This window comes from Gouania willdenowi, chromosome 9 (assembly GCF_900634775.1).
Source record: "Gouania willdenowi chromosome 9, fGouWil2.1, whole genome shotgun sequence".
Taxonomy (NCBI): domain Eukaryota; kingdom Metazoa; phylum Chordata; class Actinopteri; order Blenniiformes; family Gobiesocidae; genus Gouania; species Gouania willdenowi.
The window spans coordinates 31,874,615-31,890,722 of NC_041052.1; the positions used below are offsets into that span (position 1 = coordinate 31,874,615).

The following is a 16,108-nucleotide window of genomic DNA, read 5'->3' on the forward strand; positions in this document are numbered from 1 at the left end:
TTGACCACTGTATTTTAACGTTGGGTTTATGAACTTATTCATTATGAAATAATAACATTAACAATAAATTACAAACAAATATACCACCATTATTTGTGATAGTCCGTTAAATGTAATGTGTAATTTGCCAGGATTTACATTGGGTCAATCGGGGCAGTTTTTTAATATTATTAATATTAAGATAAAATATAGTTTTATCTTTTGTGTTCTAGTGCAATATGTTCACTATACTCACAAAATAAGAGATGGGTTGTGCCAGTTCTAGTGCAATGTACAGTTGAAATCCACTTCAGTGCTGTTTAGGCAGAGTATATTTGAATTTTGTTTTTCTAATGTGAATAATTTTAATATATAAACAATATCAAAAATGATAAATAAATGTAGGTGATCAAAGCATACATGGTCTGTGTAAATTTTATAACTCTGTTGTTAAAAGGACTCGAAACTCAAATGATAGGACTTGGACAGATTCCTTTTCCACGTCACTTGTGTCATCCCCTCTACCTCACCCAGCACCGCTGCTCAACTCACCGTCCTTCGACCCTTCCCTTGTCAGGTCTCTGCTGATTGGTCAAATATAGAGTCATGTGTCTGTCGTGTACAGTCATTTCTTTTCATTGGCTGGGTAACGACCACATGGTTCTTTATCTCTGGACTGGTGCCAAATGTATTGTGTGCGGAAATTACCAAAAACAGTCACTTGCCTAATAGGGTAAAAAGAGGTATGTTGTTTTATTATTTTATTAGTATTTAGTTTATGATAGTAATAGAGCAACATACAAGAGGGGAACTTACGGTCGTATTAAAAAAACAAAACAAAAAAAAAAAACAAGGAAGAACTGTCCTTCAGTTCAACACTATTAACATTATCATGATCAGAGACTTTCCTGTGGAATGTGTTACAGCGTCACAACTAGCCCCGCCCCCTTACGTTTTGGCATTTATTTACAAGCGGCGCGACTGTGTTGATGATGACAGAGCGTCCCGCAGCTTTCTCCCAGTGTAACCACTCTGTAACAGACTCCCAGTGATGATGCAGGCGGACTTGAACTGGCGGCTGATCGTACCCGGGGCCACGCAGGAGGAGGAGGAGGAACGGTACCGGAACCAGCGAGGGTGCCGGTGCTGCTGTGACGGAGCGCATCGGGAGAAGGCGAGCTTCTACAGCCTGGTCCTAGTGCTGCTGCTGGTGCTGGTGCTGGTGCTGCTGGTGCTGGTGCTGGTGCTGCTTCTGCTGATGGGAGCACTGGGATGGTTTGATCTGACCGGAGACCAAAAGGTGGGTCAGCTTCATCTTAGCACCAACATTTTGATTTAGATGTACCATTTAGATTTAACATTTAGATTAAATATTTACTTTTACATCTTTTTTCACGTCTATGCCTTTTTCACAATGATACAGAACATGGTTTTTTACATGTTTTTTTTTTTTTTTTGTCTCAAATGAAAGAAAAATGAGCTAAATATGTTGGCTATGAAACAGTGACAGAGTTTTTTCATTCCCCCTATCTGTCTGTGTGTGTCACTGTTGGTCGCTGCGTGTCTCCATGTGCGCATTCCTGCTCGTGTCTGTTCCCTGCGCGCGTGGCTTTGTGTAGTGTGCGCGCGTGCGTGTGTGGATGCTGTGTGAGTGGTGGATTCGTGCGACTGAAGTGTGCTTGAGTTTGATTTCAGGGATTCACGGCCGGGCGGTGCTATAGCGTGATTGTGAAGTGTGTGTGTGTGTGTGTGTGTGTGTGTGTGTGTGCGTGTGTGTGTGTGTGTGTGTGTGTGTGTGTGTGTGTGTGTGTGTGTGTGTGTGTGTGTGTGTGTGTGTGTGTGTGATAAAGTTCAGACGTACTCTGACAGCAGAGTTGTGGCACAAATATAACGCCATACGTGCCGCGCTTCAGATTGTTGTGTTGGGTACTACAGTGTTGAGGTGACACAGAAACATAAAACATACATGCTCTGATGCATAAACTTTTCAGTGCTCAGATGAATAAATCCAGTAGCTCTGAGTCATGGGCATGTGTTGGCCCGTTTCCAGACAAGCGTGAGCAACTGCCGTGGTTGATTATGTCATCACAACATTGTTACAGCTTGTTTTACGTGTTCATTTGTTGTGGTGAACAGCTGTAATTAGGAATGTGACAATATCTCGATATTTTTCAATGTGCTTGCGCTAAGGATCGATTTTTTAATTAATTAATTAATTAATTAATTAACTAATTAATTAATTTTTTTGGATTTAAGATTTATTTTATTATTTCTGAAACCTTTTCTGTTTTTTCACTAAATGTGCAGGTAGGTCTTCACAGAAATGTTACCACTGTTTGTTGAAGGAACTAATATATTGTTTACTGGAACATTACACTATAATGGTGTCACTGGTAAGATAGACCCTATTTTTTGTTTACGGAAAGCAATATCGGAGATACCAATTTGTTTACATTGGTATGTTGACACTTATTTACAGAAATGTTGCACTAAAATAATGTCACTAAAACAATGTCATAAGACACTTTTTCAATTTATTGTCTTTCAGAGATATAAAATAAAAATAGTATATTTTCACTTAATCTTTTTTTTTTCTTGTTATGTGATAGATTATCATAGATTGATTTATGACCAATATATCGATAATCGCAGTGTTGTCATATCGTGAGATAATTGTTATTGTGAGCTGTGTATCGCGTATCGTATCGTGAGGTTACCCATAGGTTCCCACCCTAGCCGAGACGTGTGTTTGATGCACTGATGCATATTCTGCTTGCTTTTAAAATGTAATCCCCTGAAGTAATCCCTGTTTTTATAATAAAAAAAAAAAAACCGAACAAACCTGTAATCTGATTACATGTTTTTAAATATTCTGTCACGGATTACAGTTACATGTTTTTTGTATCCTGATTACATAACACTGTCACTTGTAATCCATTACTCCCCAAGCCTGTTAATACATAGCCACTGCAAGCAGGAATTGTGTGATCAGGTATCGGCGAGTCACTCTGGACAGAAACCCGTGGGCGGGTTTCTTAACAGCTTGATCCATCAAGTAAAAGCAATGTCAAAACGCAAATGGCAAAGACAAAGACAATACAGAAAAAACAATGACAAAAGGAATAAACAAAAGCAAAATGGAAAAATAATATGACTACATTTGTATATTTTTTGGCTCTCTTTATATTTCCACATTTATTTCCTTTTGATTTTGGCACTCCTGTGATTTCATATGAAATGTCCCACTCCGTGCTACACACGAAAAAACTTACCGGCACATTTCATGCCCGGTTTGGGGAGCCAGCCAGCCAGCAACACAAGTTTCATGTCCCTTGCGTTTGATGTTGCTTTGAACCATAATAACATAGTAATTATTAACTTGAACCGTTAAGTAGCATACAGTGAAATAATTACAGCAGTAAAGTGATTTTTCAGCATGTAGTGATTTTAATGCGAAAAGGTCATTGATACAATAAAATGTAGCTGACCCACCACCCCAACCAAGCTCCAGTATCCCTTATATATATATTATATATAGTGTACAGGAAATGTAAAATAGCCACTTGTCAACCATTTACTAAATACAATTATGTGATTAGAATCTGGTAGGCCTACTTTTGTTGACACTGAAATGCTTTGAACATTCCTACGAGGGTTGGGTGATATGGACCAAAACTCATATCTCAATATTTTTTCTCAAAATGGTGATATACGATATAAATCTAGATAATTTTATTAAATAAAGTCTGACCAGGAAGACAATTCTGGGTTAAATTTGCTGATGCAAAATGCCACACACGCTCATTTATTGACAAACAACTGCACAATATGTGCCGCTTTTGGCTTTTTAACCTGTAAGAGACAGCACGTGTGAGTGAGTTCTGTGGTGTGGCTTGTTATGGGGAAGGTCTGGGTTAGGACACACATTAATCTATCTAACTGAACTTTACATGTTGTTCTGAGAAGTAAAAGCAGCAACTCCTAAAACAAATATTTTTATATAAAATATGATATATATCGATATATGCGATATTATAGTTTTCTATGTCGCCAAAATAGAAAACTCGATACATCTTGAATCTCGATATATCGCCCAGCTCTAATTCCTAAATTATAAAACAGCCTAAATAAAAACATAAATGTGTATATGAAGCACATTTGTTTATTTAATAGACTTACAGTTCATATACAAGTCAACACGTTGCATATTTACTGTTAATTTCACATTGCTTGTCTTTAAGTTAGACATTAACATTTTATTTTCATTATATATTTTTTTTAATTTCTCATGCTCTCTCATGTGGTTCTCTGGTATTCACTAATGACTTATTAAACACATTTATTACAGACTTTCCATTCTTTAACACTTTTTTAAAGCAGTGTAAATTTGTGGAGCTTGTGATTGGCTGATTTTTCATGGTGACTTCCGTCATTCCTTCCACTGTGGTAGATGTTAAAATCTCAGTTATTAATCTAACAGAACGTGTAACTGTGTCACATCCTGCTGCTCTTTAGGAAGATAAACTCACTGTCACATTTCACAACGTATTTACACCAGTTCTTTGTTTTTTTTTCGTCTCTCTTCTGAGTTGTTTCCGGGTTTGTTGCCGCTGTCAGCACTAATCTCGTGAGAACTGACACTCAGGTCATTTCAGGTGGCAGTTCTCGCGAGGCTAGTGACGGCGTTCAGTTTAGTAAGGCAGAAGAATCTTTTTATTTATTTATATTTTAATTATTATTACATTAAAATACGGGATATTTACGTGAAAATACTAATACGGGACAATGGCGGAAAACAGGGGTAAAATACGGGAGTTTCCCGCCCAAAACGAGATACTTGACAGGTACTGTATGTTTATTCCCCTTTTCTTTTTCTCTTTCTCATGGCCCGACCCAGCGGCCCACTGGGGAAACCCCCGGTGTCCCTGTATGCCAGTCCGTGCTTGGTATATACTTTCCATTATATACTATAAGTATGATTAGGATGATGAGCGTCCCCACTGAAGTATACTTCTAAGTTTCCCAAGATGCATTTGGAACCTACAAGGACAAAAACCTGAAGCACACTCAGGCTAAATATCTCTATTGATTCTCCACCTTTGAAAGCTCTGAAAACATTTTAAATGAGAAAGTGACCAAGTAGAATATCAACATGTGCTCATTTGATCCATAAAACTCACGAATACACATTTCACACATTTTCAGAGACCCTCCATTGTTCTACGTCAAAACTTTTGGTTAACTTCGAGACAAGAGCCCTATTTACAAAATACTTAACTAATGGAAGACAAGAAGAAAGTATAAGTAGTATAAATCCAGGTATTTCTCACTTAGTCATTCGTTTCACACTAGCTAATGTGAACGCACTACATACTCATTTAAATGTCACATTTAGTATGAGTAGACATTTGACATTTAGAACACAGCCGAAGTCTGAAAAGCTGGATTTGTAGCATGTACGAGGTTGGGCCCCCATGTGAGTGCACCAGGACCCTCAGCTAAAGCTCCATCTCCATGAAATGTATACTTCTCTTGTGACAGTGTGTATATACTGCACAGTGACAGTAACCAGGCAGGTTGGCACTCAAAACGTTGGTTTATTTAACCCAACGTTGGTTTATTTAACCCAACAAAAATTATCACTGTGTGCCGTGACAACGCCAACAAAAAGAAGTAAAACTAGCGAGACTCGTAAAATCTCACTCTGTGTCTCTTCTGCACACTTTTCACTTCCTCATCCCAGCATCCCACTCGCTCAAAACCCCTCCCCTCAGGCCTGCTGCCGTCCCGTTGCCACGACAATATGACAATAACACAAAAGATAAGAACCATGAAAAAGAAACAGTTTACAGCATGAACATTAAACACTTAAGTCATTACAATACTGTATATAGAGAGAGGGAGAGTATGTGATTAGAGTAGGGAGAATACAATAAGTTAACAATACAATAAACAACGTTGGTTTTGCAGGATCGACAAAATACAAGGTTTTGTTTTTAAAATATGTATTTGTTTGTTTTGAATAATATAATTTTGTTACATTAAAAAGTATTTGACTTTGAACTCTATGAGCCTTTTAAGTTCTAAGTTTAAGTTTAAGTTTAAGTTTCTTTTTGGCCCACCTTTGTCTGACAGAGCATGCGTGCCATACTTTTCAGGTTTTGCACTGCCGTCCTGGTAGTATGAAGCAGTCTGAGGCCAAACAGGAATAACGAGCCCTGAGGCCATGGGCCCCGAGGAAGGGAAAGCATTTGAGGAACAAGCATCATCAAAGCGCCGCCGCCACCAAAACCATCATCCTCTCCCCACTCTTTTTGTATTTAAAACTAATGAAGTGCTGATACAGATCAAAGGAAAAGAAAGAAGCATTTAATCAGCAGTTAAAATAGTTTATGTAATAATGTTTAAAGCCTTAAAATGGAACGAGTGAATCAATGGTGACTGCCATGAGTTTGAATACGTGTGAGAAATGATTTGGAATGTTAAAGCAGGTATTTCATATTAACTCGTGATTAAAACATGTTTGTTTTCTTACAGCTCGGGACGTCTCCTGACAGCACTTTACCAGGTGATGCATGTTTTCCTATCATCGTACTTCCTTTTTCTCTTAGTTAACACAACTGGACGTGAGCTTTCACAGCTGAATCCTTCACACCTTTACCACTTTCCTTTTTATCACCCATGGGATTAAAACACATCCATCTGACCTGATTGTATTTTTATAACACCTTAGTTCATAAGATGTGATCAAAGATGATCAGACCTTATGAGATTAGATGTGAGATTTTTAAGGTGTTTGATAAGAGGTTGTAACTTTTTGAACGTTTCCTTTAACCTCTCAACTTAAAACCTCTTATCTTTTGATATCATTTCTTATAAGTTGTAACATCTTAAACATTCTTTGCATATAATATCCTAGTTTATAACATGTTTTAACATTTTATCATATAACATATATTCTTTTTACAACTGATCTTGTCTTATAACATTGTAACACACAGAAATCATAACATAATGTCTTAAAATATCTTATAACATCTTGTAACGTAATTAGAAAGTAACTAGCTACATTTACTTAAAGGCTAACTAAACCCCCTGGTTTCTGCTGACCTGTCAATAGGGGGAAATTTAAAAATGCCTTGAATATGGGCGGGGCTCCTGCAGCAGTTAAGACACGCCCAGTTTATACTATAAAATCTCCAACAATCTATGCTATGCTAATAAGCTACTCTATACTAATTAATTAATTTAAAGTTTAAATAAATCTGAAATTGTTTATAATGAAACAGATTGATTTATTGCTGTGTTTATTGAAAAATACATGACAAGAGGTCCTTGAAAAAATTATTGCATATTAAATCGCAATCGCAATATTGAGGAAAAAAATTGCAATTAGACAGGAAGTCAGAGCCTATTGGCTGGGCGATCATGATGAAATTTTGTATTTGTATAGGGGTCTATAGGACAAAGGCTGGACTTATATACATTGACGTATATGAATGACCACCGTCAGTACACCATAGTAAATGACTAGTTAGGATTTTTTTCCGCATTTCAAATTAATGATACATAAACATAGATTTCTCAGAAAATCCGGATATGAGTTTTAAGTAACTTTTTGGATAATTTGTACTTGGCAGAGTAGTTTTATTGCAACATACTTTTTACTTTACCCAAGTATTTTTATGAAGAGTAAACTCTACTTTACTCTGCTACGTAAGTTACATTCCGCTCGTTTCTTTTATTTCATTAATCTATTGCTGCTTGCACAGCCAATTTGTTTTAGTTTGTCACATGACTGTTCATGTCACGAGTGTCACCCAATCAAACAGAACCAGAACCTTGTTCCCGTGGAATTGTTGAGTTTTTTTTTGGAAGAATTTCAAGACTTGTGACAATGAGATGACTTATTGTTGTAATTTGTGCAAGGTAAATATAATAACATGCATAACGTCTTAAAATATCATTTAACATCTATATAAACTTTCCTGTTCATAACATTTTAACCTATAACATCTTATCTCATAATGTGCTTTCCCATAACTCGTTGACCTTTAACATCATAAATTACTCTTTAACAAGTTATCCTCTAACATCTTGTAGTGTTTCATTTTATAACATGTTGTCCTATAATATCTGATACCTTTTTTTGATCTCTTTTAACATCAGACTATGAAGCACTGACGTCAGCACTCCAGGGCGGTGATTTGATGAATTGGCCAAGTGCGATGCTGACAGGTAGAGTTGCTATGGAAACCACAGTATAAATGCATTTGGAAGAAGTTTAGAACTAAAGAGCTTTTATTTTTAAATTATTACATGTAATAGCGTAAATAAAGTTAATGCTAACGGTTGGCTATGTAAATTCGCATTAAAGATTAAGCTTTTGTGACATTACGATTGCAAATAACTGGTGCTTTTATTGGGGAAAAACTCCTAATGCTAATGCTAACAGTCTGTCTAACAGTGATGGCGCTAATGCCTATTGTGAGCTAATGTAAATGCTAACAGTCCGTGTGACAGTGGCAGAGCTGATAGTTAGGGGAACTAACATTAACGGTAAATGTCCATTAAACACGGCACGTTTTGGACATGCAACTTATAGCCTGAAGCATATGTGTATCTTTGCATTTGTCAGAGGTGGGAACAAGTCACTAGCTGGGTTTCCATTACCTTTGTAAATGTAAGTAAAGTAAGTAAGTAAGTAAAGTTTATTTATATAGCGCTTTTTTCAGACCAGGGTCACAAAGCGCTTCACAATTTACAGTTAAAAGGCACAATGCATATAAAAGTCCACTACAATGATGCTACGATGTATAAAAGAGTCCATTCACAAACAGGAGTGAGTCAAGAAAGCCTCCATAAAAAAGTGGGTCTTTAGATGACTTTTAAAAAACATCCACAGAGTCCAGCATCCGCAGAGTGTGTGGAAGAGCATTCCAGAGACGAGGAGCTACCGCCTTAAAAGAGCGATCACCTCGTGTTTTTAAAAGCGGTGCGGGGGACCATCAGCAGGTTTTGCGAAGAAGACCTCAAGCTCCTGTTTGAAACATAGGGCTGGATCAGACCCTCAATGTATTCAGGCGCCTGGCCATGAAGGGCCCTGAAAGTCAGCACAAGGATTTTAAAATTCATCCTGTAGGTGACAGGGAGCCAATGTAGAGTTTTTAAAAATAGGAGTGATATGGGCTCTCCTACAGGTACGGGTCAGGAGGCGTGCAGCAGAGTTCTGGACCACTTGTAGACGAGCCAGATCCTTTTTGCTAAGGCATGTAAACCAGACTGTTACAATAGTCCAATCGTGAGGAAACAAACGCATGGATGACCATCTCAAGCTCAGGACCAGAGACTATGTGTCTCAGCTTTGAGATGTTTCTCAGGTGGAAGAAACAGTTCCTGATGAGCTGCTTAGAGTGACGTTCCAGGGACATCCCTTCATCAAAAGTTACTCCAAGGTTCCTTATAGAACTTTTAACAGTGCTACTTAGGGCGCCAAGGTGCTGTTTGATAAGAGGAGCAATAATGTCCGGGGCAACGACTAGGGTTTCCGTTTTACTGGAGTTCAATTGGAGGCTATTTTCATTCAGCCATTGTTTTACCTTTACCAGACAGTTTGTGAGGGAAAGCACGTTTTGGGGTTCGGAGGGCTTAAAACTGCAGTACAGCTGGAGATCATCTGCGTATAGGTGATAGAAGACATCAGGGCACTGCTGGATCAGCTCACCGAGAGGGAGTAAATAAATCAGAAACAAAAGCGGCCCAAGGACCGAGCCCTGAGGTACACCCCACTTTAAATCCGCAGTTTCTGACGTTTCATTGTTGTAGTACACAGAGAATGTTCTACCGGTCAGGTACGATCTGAACCACTCCAACACAGGGCCAATGTGCAAAATCTAAATAGCGCAATTAAAACTGGTAATGGAAACTTCGAAAAAAACACTCAAATATCGCTATAAAGTTTTGACCCTCTCATGAGGATTTTCAGACGTTTTGATATTGAAATGTGTCGCAAAAGCACCATGGAAAAACTTTTTCCCCCAAATACACGTCACAGAACGTGACATGCCTGGTCACATGATGAGAGGTACCTGGTCACATGACCACTGCTCTCCGAGGAAACATGAATGCGGTACGTGTTAGCAGAAAGAGGAGACAGGACATTTCTTAGCATTATAGTTAAAAATTTATTACTGCCAACATTAGACGGTGAAACAACAAAGGAATACGGAGTGTTATAAGGCGTTCTGAGCGTCCGTTTTTCTTGCAGCGAAGGTGTCGTGGTATGAGATTTCATGGGAGTTAAGAGGCCTACAGCCCAAATCAACGTTCAATGGAAACACGTTCAAAGCACAATTATACTTTGGTCGACATTTAACAATATCGCTTTTATTTTGCGAAAGTCTGTAATGGAACCCGCTAATGTATCTCGAGGCTCAAGTAAGTCCCAAGTCAAGTCAAAGTCCTCAACTTAAATTTACAAGTCTTAACAAGTCATGAGTACTTAATGTACCACAGCGAGTTTATTCAACTGATATAAACAATAAATTACTATACGAATAACCTAATTGTCACATACTAGTGAAATAATCTGATATAATGTTTTTTTTAAACAAATCATTCCAGCATCTTTTTCGATTAAAATGTTCACAGTTTCTCTGTTAACGAAATAAACAATAATCAAACTGGGAATTAGAACCAGGTATCATTTTTCAAAATCAATTATTAATCACGGTATAATCCTTAAATGCGAAGGATTTCACTCTTGGAATCATTTTCCAGCTGCTTTCCAACTGGCTGTATGTTTATCTAAAGGTGGACTCAAGTCAGTGTTCAGTCACGAGTCATTTGTTTTCAAGTCTAAGTTGCAAGTCCTTTGTAATTAAAAGTCTGAAGTCATCAAATTTGTGACTAGAATCCAAGTCGAGTCCAAGTCATGTAACTCAAGTCCACATCTCTGATTTTTGTTATTTGTGGATTTGGAATGAATATAAAAATGTCATACACACCAGGCTGCTAAATAGCATCCAGCAATGCTGAGGAAATGAGTCCGTCCATTGGACTGCAGCTGATCCTTCACACTCTGCTCTTTATGTTCTTAGCTCCTCGTAGGAACAACAACGATTGGGAAGTATCTGCAATGGGAAGAGTAACGAAGGCCACGCCTTCTGTCACGGAGGATTCAACTACTCCGATCGGGCCTCTGGTGGTTCCCAAAAAAAGGAATCTATCGGGTCTTCCTTCAGATCACCTACGAAGGCGACGACTGCTCTGAGCCGGAGATTAACCTGTACAGCCGCGTGTTCGTGCACTCTGAGCGTTACCCTCTGCACACGGCGCTGCTGTCAGCCTCCGACATTGTCCAAGTGCGGCCCCTGGACATGGAGGAAATCACTCTATTCCGCCGGGCTACACAAACTGGAGGCGAAGAGCCGACTGCATGTCAACGCCACCCACCGCAGCTTTTGCCAAAGAACGAAGATGAGGTGTTCTTCGGCGCCCAGCTGGTGCAGCAACTTCCACCTTCACCGTAGCAGCTCCCACATTGCTCTGAAGAAAACCTGAAGTGTCTTTTTTCACTTATGTGAAGTTTGTTTTCGCCAAGACTGAACCAGTTTGGGTCGCGAGACTGCTGCTCCTGTGCGAATTCCTGAGTGTCTCTCCAAAAGTTCTCCTCCCCCCGAAGAAATTTGAACACATCAAACGCTCATAACCAGTTGGTGTTATGTTTGACTAGTGATTATGTTGTCCTTGTGACTGGTCTCATTGAGTCCCGAGGACAGATGGTTGTAAAAACGCAAAATCATCTAATGTGTGTTTTTTCTGTGTTGTGAAAAAGCAATCCAGATCAATACCATTTATATAGATCACCAGTTAAACTTATACACCCACCAATAAACTTCCCTCAAAGTCAAACGTACTGTTATGGCCAAAAATATCTTTATTGTTTTCCATTTGAAGAGCAAAAATGAAGTCTTGTCTTCTCATGAAACATGTAAAAACTTTTTATTCTTCAGCTAATGCTAACTGAAGCTAAAGCTAAAAACAAATGTTGAAAGAACTGCAGCAGTTATATTTTTGTTGTTTATAGTGCCTATACATTAAATATTCATCTGTGTATGGGTACTAGCATAGCTGATTTATTCCCCGTCTTTTTTAGGAGTTTTATAAAGTTTTTTTGTACTTTTTATCCTCCGCCACAAAGTGTGGATATAGGTTTGAGCTCCGTCCGTACGTCTGTCCGTCCGTCCGAGTTAAAGGGGACAGCTTTTTTCAGAAATTGTTTAAGATAGGATAACCAAATTTGGTGTGTGGCTTCAGGGTATCAATACCTTGATGGAGTTTGAAAATGAGAAGCATGCAATTATTTTTTCCGCAGTTATTGCCCTTGTTCTGTTTTTTGCACTATGTTTGAGGTATCTCCAAGGGACAGCTTTTCTTAGAAATCATTTAAGATAGGATAACCAAATTTGGTGTGTGGTTTCAGGGTGTTAATACCTTGATGGAGTTCGAAAATGAGAAGTGTGCAGATATTTTTTCCGGAGTCATTGCCCTTGTGCGTTTTTTTTTTTTTTTTTTATCTGTTCGAGGTATCTCCAAAGGGGACAACTTTTCTTAGTAACCATTTAAGATAGTTAGTAATTTTATATTGTGATGTAATAATATTATGTATACATCTAACTTCTTAGATTTAAATGCCACCAATCTATCTTGCGAGGGATGTTGATGACTCTGTCTTCTTGCTTGTCTTATTATCAACCCACTGCCTTGTGTTGTGAGGAAAAATAGATCTGACTCTGTTTTTTAGGGCTGTACTTTATACGTAGTATTTGCCAGTTAGCACAGCTAGCACTACAAGCTAAAGAGTCAGTGTCGTGTTAACTTGCCTCAAAATGCTTGAATTAGAATGATACAGTTGGCTGCTATTTGGCTTAAATATTTCTTATTTAACAGATACATATTAAACCTATCAAATGTTTCTTTGGGACATGAAGCAACTGAAATTCTAATACATTTTTGTATGCTTTAACAACGCTACTGTTGCTAAAGCTAACACTAAGATTTAAGCTAGCTTTGTAATACCTGTCAAAGGGAAGGTTTCCATTAATATTTGACTAATCCTCGCCCTTTAAATACTTATATTTTATTTAACTTTTTATCTTTCATTTTCTGAATAAATTAGTTGTTATTGTTTTGCTTTATCACACTTTGGCGCTGGCTTGACTTTACTGCTCAACAAAGCAAACGTAACCAAGTTTATTACCATTCCAAATGTGTATGTTACTAACAGCAGTGTTGATAAAGCATTATACGATTTAAAGTTCATTTTGCCTTTTTCATGTCTTTTCATGTGATTCCTATTGTTTTCCACATTGATCCCTCTGCTCTCCTGTTCACTTCTTTAATCATTTTTAAATAAAGTTCGTTATCATCCATAACTATGTACTTTTATTCTCTTACTTTACTATTACAGCAGTCGCTTTGCTCTTTCGGGGGTTTGTGTGTGTTTCTCTAAATGGTGTCCTGTATCTCCACGTTGACCTCTCTGCTCACAAGTTCACTTTTTTTTTTTTAAACCTGTTACTGTTGCATTTTATTTATTTATTTTTAGAAGGAGCATGGGAGGAAGGGGAATCATGCTATCTTTCAAAAATGACCTACAATATTTCTTTTTTTGGTAGAGCCAGCCGAGCAGCCTCTCTGCTCCACTGAGCAGTTCACCCTTGAACTGAGTGAAGTGTGCATTTAAAGGCTTTTATTGGGTCCATATTGATTGTGTGAAGCGGAAGCTGAATTCATAAGACAAGCTGATAACAACAATGATCGTATTTGTAAAAAAAAAAATGTCTGACGTTGAAAAACTACAACCACTTTGCACCAATCTGTGTGTATATTTAGCTTATGTTTTAGCTGAACCATGTGATGAACAAAGGTTAAAGAAAAAGCCCAGTCTTTGTTTACATGTGCTTTAAGAGGTGTCGTCATCGTTAGGGTGTTATTGACTCCCACGCACACCCATGCTGAGTGTGTCATTAACTGAGGCATTACTGCACTTTCACTGCTATCTTAGAAGAATTCACCTCTCCTGTTTTCTGTCGGTTTACAGCATTATGTAGTATTAAATATTGAATGCAAGAACACTTCTTATTGTTGTTTGGTTATTGAGACAAAACATGTCAGATTTTCACCCAGAAATTGAAACAAGTGTTGAACAATTGTTAGATACTGTAAATGTATCAATTAAATTAGATAGGAGTCACAAAGGAGTTTATAAGCAGTTTCAGGTTATTTTGTTAAAAAGAAATTGGGTGCAGGCTTTGCTCAAATGTGAGTTAAATCCCATAAAATGGTGACTTCTGCATTACAGTCTGTACACACCTTGCTTCAGCGTTTAAAAGTGTGTCGGAGTGTCCTGATGCATCTGATTGTTGTGCAACCACACAGTTGGGAAAGCACCCTGATTTTTCCTTCTGTGACATTTTGATAATGAGAAACCTTCTTATGTGCCATCACTTTGGATTTGCATTTGCACTGAGTGTACTACTTTTTAAGCTTTTTCCACCCTGTAAATGTGTTTTGTTCTATCCTTGTTTACAGTTTCCTTCCACTTTTTTTTTTTTTTTTTTACACCAATTTTAATTTGTGGAGGGCGCACAGTGACTTAGTGGTTAGCACGTCTGTCTCACAAAAAGAAGGTCCTGGGTTCAAGCCCTGGGGTGGACACTTGGGTCCTTTCTTTGTGGAGTTTGCATGTTCTCCCTGTGGGTTTCCTCAGGGTACTCCAGCTTCCTCCCACAATCCAAAAACATGACTGTGGGGTTGATTGGAGTCTGAATGTGTTGCCATGCATTGGATTTGCACCCTGTCCAGGGTGTACCTTCGCCTAGCGAGATAAGCACCGGCTGACCCCCGTGACCCTGAAAAACAGGAATAAGCAGGTCTGAAAATGGATGGAGGGATGAATTTGAGAATGTAATTGTCATTTCTTTATGTGTGGAAAATTAGGTTTGACTTTCAGGCTTTTTTCTGACAGTCTGTGTAGCATCCGTTTCATGTTCTTTTCTAATTCGTCATTCGGATTGAGTCTCATAATAACAATAGGGGAAACCATGTTTGTCTTTTTTTGCTGTTGTCTTTTATATTTTTGTTATCATTTTGAGTATTTTTGTTGATTTGTATTTTTCAAAACCTTTTGATGAATGGAGAAATAAATACTTTATTCATCGTGAGGGAAGTTTTGTCACTTTGTGTCCTTTATATGTTTTTGTGTTGCGTGTCATGTTGTGTATTATGTTGTGTATTGTGTTGTGTTGTGTATTGTATTGTGTGTTCTGGTGTGCATTGTGTGTTGTGTGATGTTTTGTATTGTATTGTGTGTCATGGTGTGTATTGTCGTGTCTCGTGTTGTCTATTGTGTTGTGTGTCATGGTGTGTGTCCTCTGCTCCATCCCAAGGCATTCCTAGGCCATCACAGAGGTGTGGTCTCACATGCAGCAGCTCTACTCTGAGCTCCTCACTCTATCTACCCATCCTCCTCTGTCTAATCAACCACATCCAGAGACACTTTAACTCTGGACCCCACCCTTATTCTGGACTCAATGATCCACCCATCCCAGGCCCCCTCCACCATCCACTGTGCTGATTCCACAGAAGGTTTGAAGGGAACTGGTGACAACGTGTTTTCCCTGTTATACTGGCACACCTTCACAGGGAAACTTTGGGAAACTTTCTGATGTGAGATTGTTACAATGCAGAGAAAAGCAGATGGTATGTGAGTCATATCCACGGTGGACTCCATCAGGAAGTGCTGCCCTAAGGAAAACATATAGTCATAAAGCTGTGAGATGGCTAAAGTTTAATAAATACCCATCACTTTTATCACCATGTGCTTCATCACTTTCAGAGGTATAAAGAGTACTGATACATCCTACTAGAGTTGTATTCAAGTACAAGTACAAGTAAGCCATACATAAAATACTCAATTACAAGTAAAAGTAGCTCAATAAATGGCACTCAAAGTAAAAAAGTTACTATAGTTACTTTCACCCCCCAAGTTTATTTTTGGAAATAAATCTTGCCACGGTTTCCTTGCAGACAGTATACATATACAATGAATGGTTTGGCAAAATGT

The 16,108-nt window shown here is 38.3% G+C and overlaps 1 protein-coding gene across 1 annotated transcript; it reads left to right on the plus strand.

Annotated features, from left to right (window-relative positions):
- The first annotated feature begins 1,030 nt into the window (after positions 1 to 1,030).
- Positions 1,031 to 12,249, plus strand: LOC114470095 (lymphotoxin-alpha). Its single transcript, XM_028458108.1, is given in 5 exon segments — positions 1,031 to 1,195; positions 11,079 to 11,123; positions 11,125 to 11,169; positions 11,172 to 11,339; positions 11,341 to 12,249. Coding segments are annotated over 5 exon segments (624 nt in total). The 3' UTR covers positions 11,542 to 12,249.
- Positions 12,250 to 16,108: the final 3,859 nt, after the last annotated feature.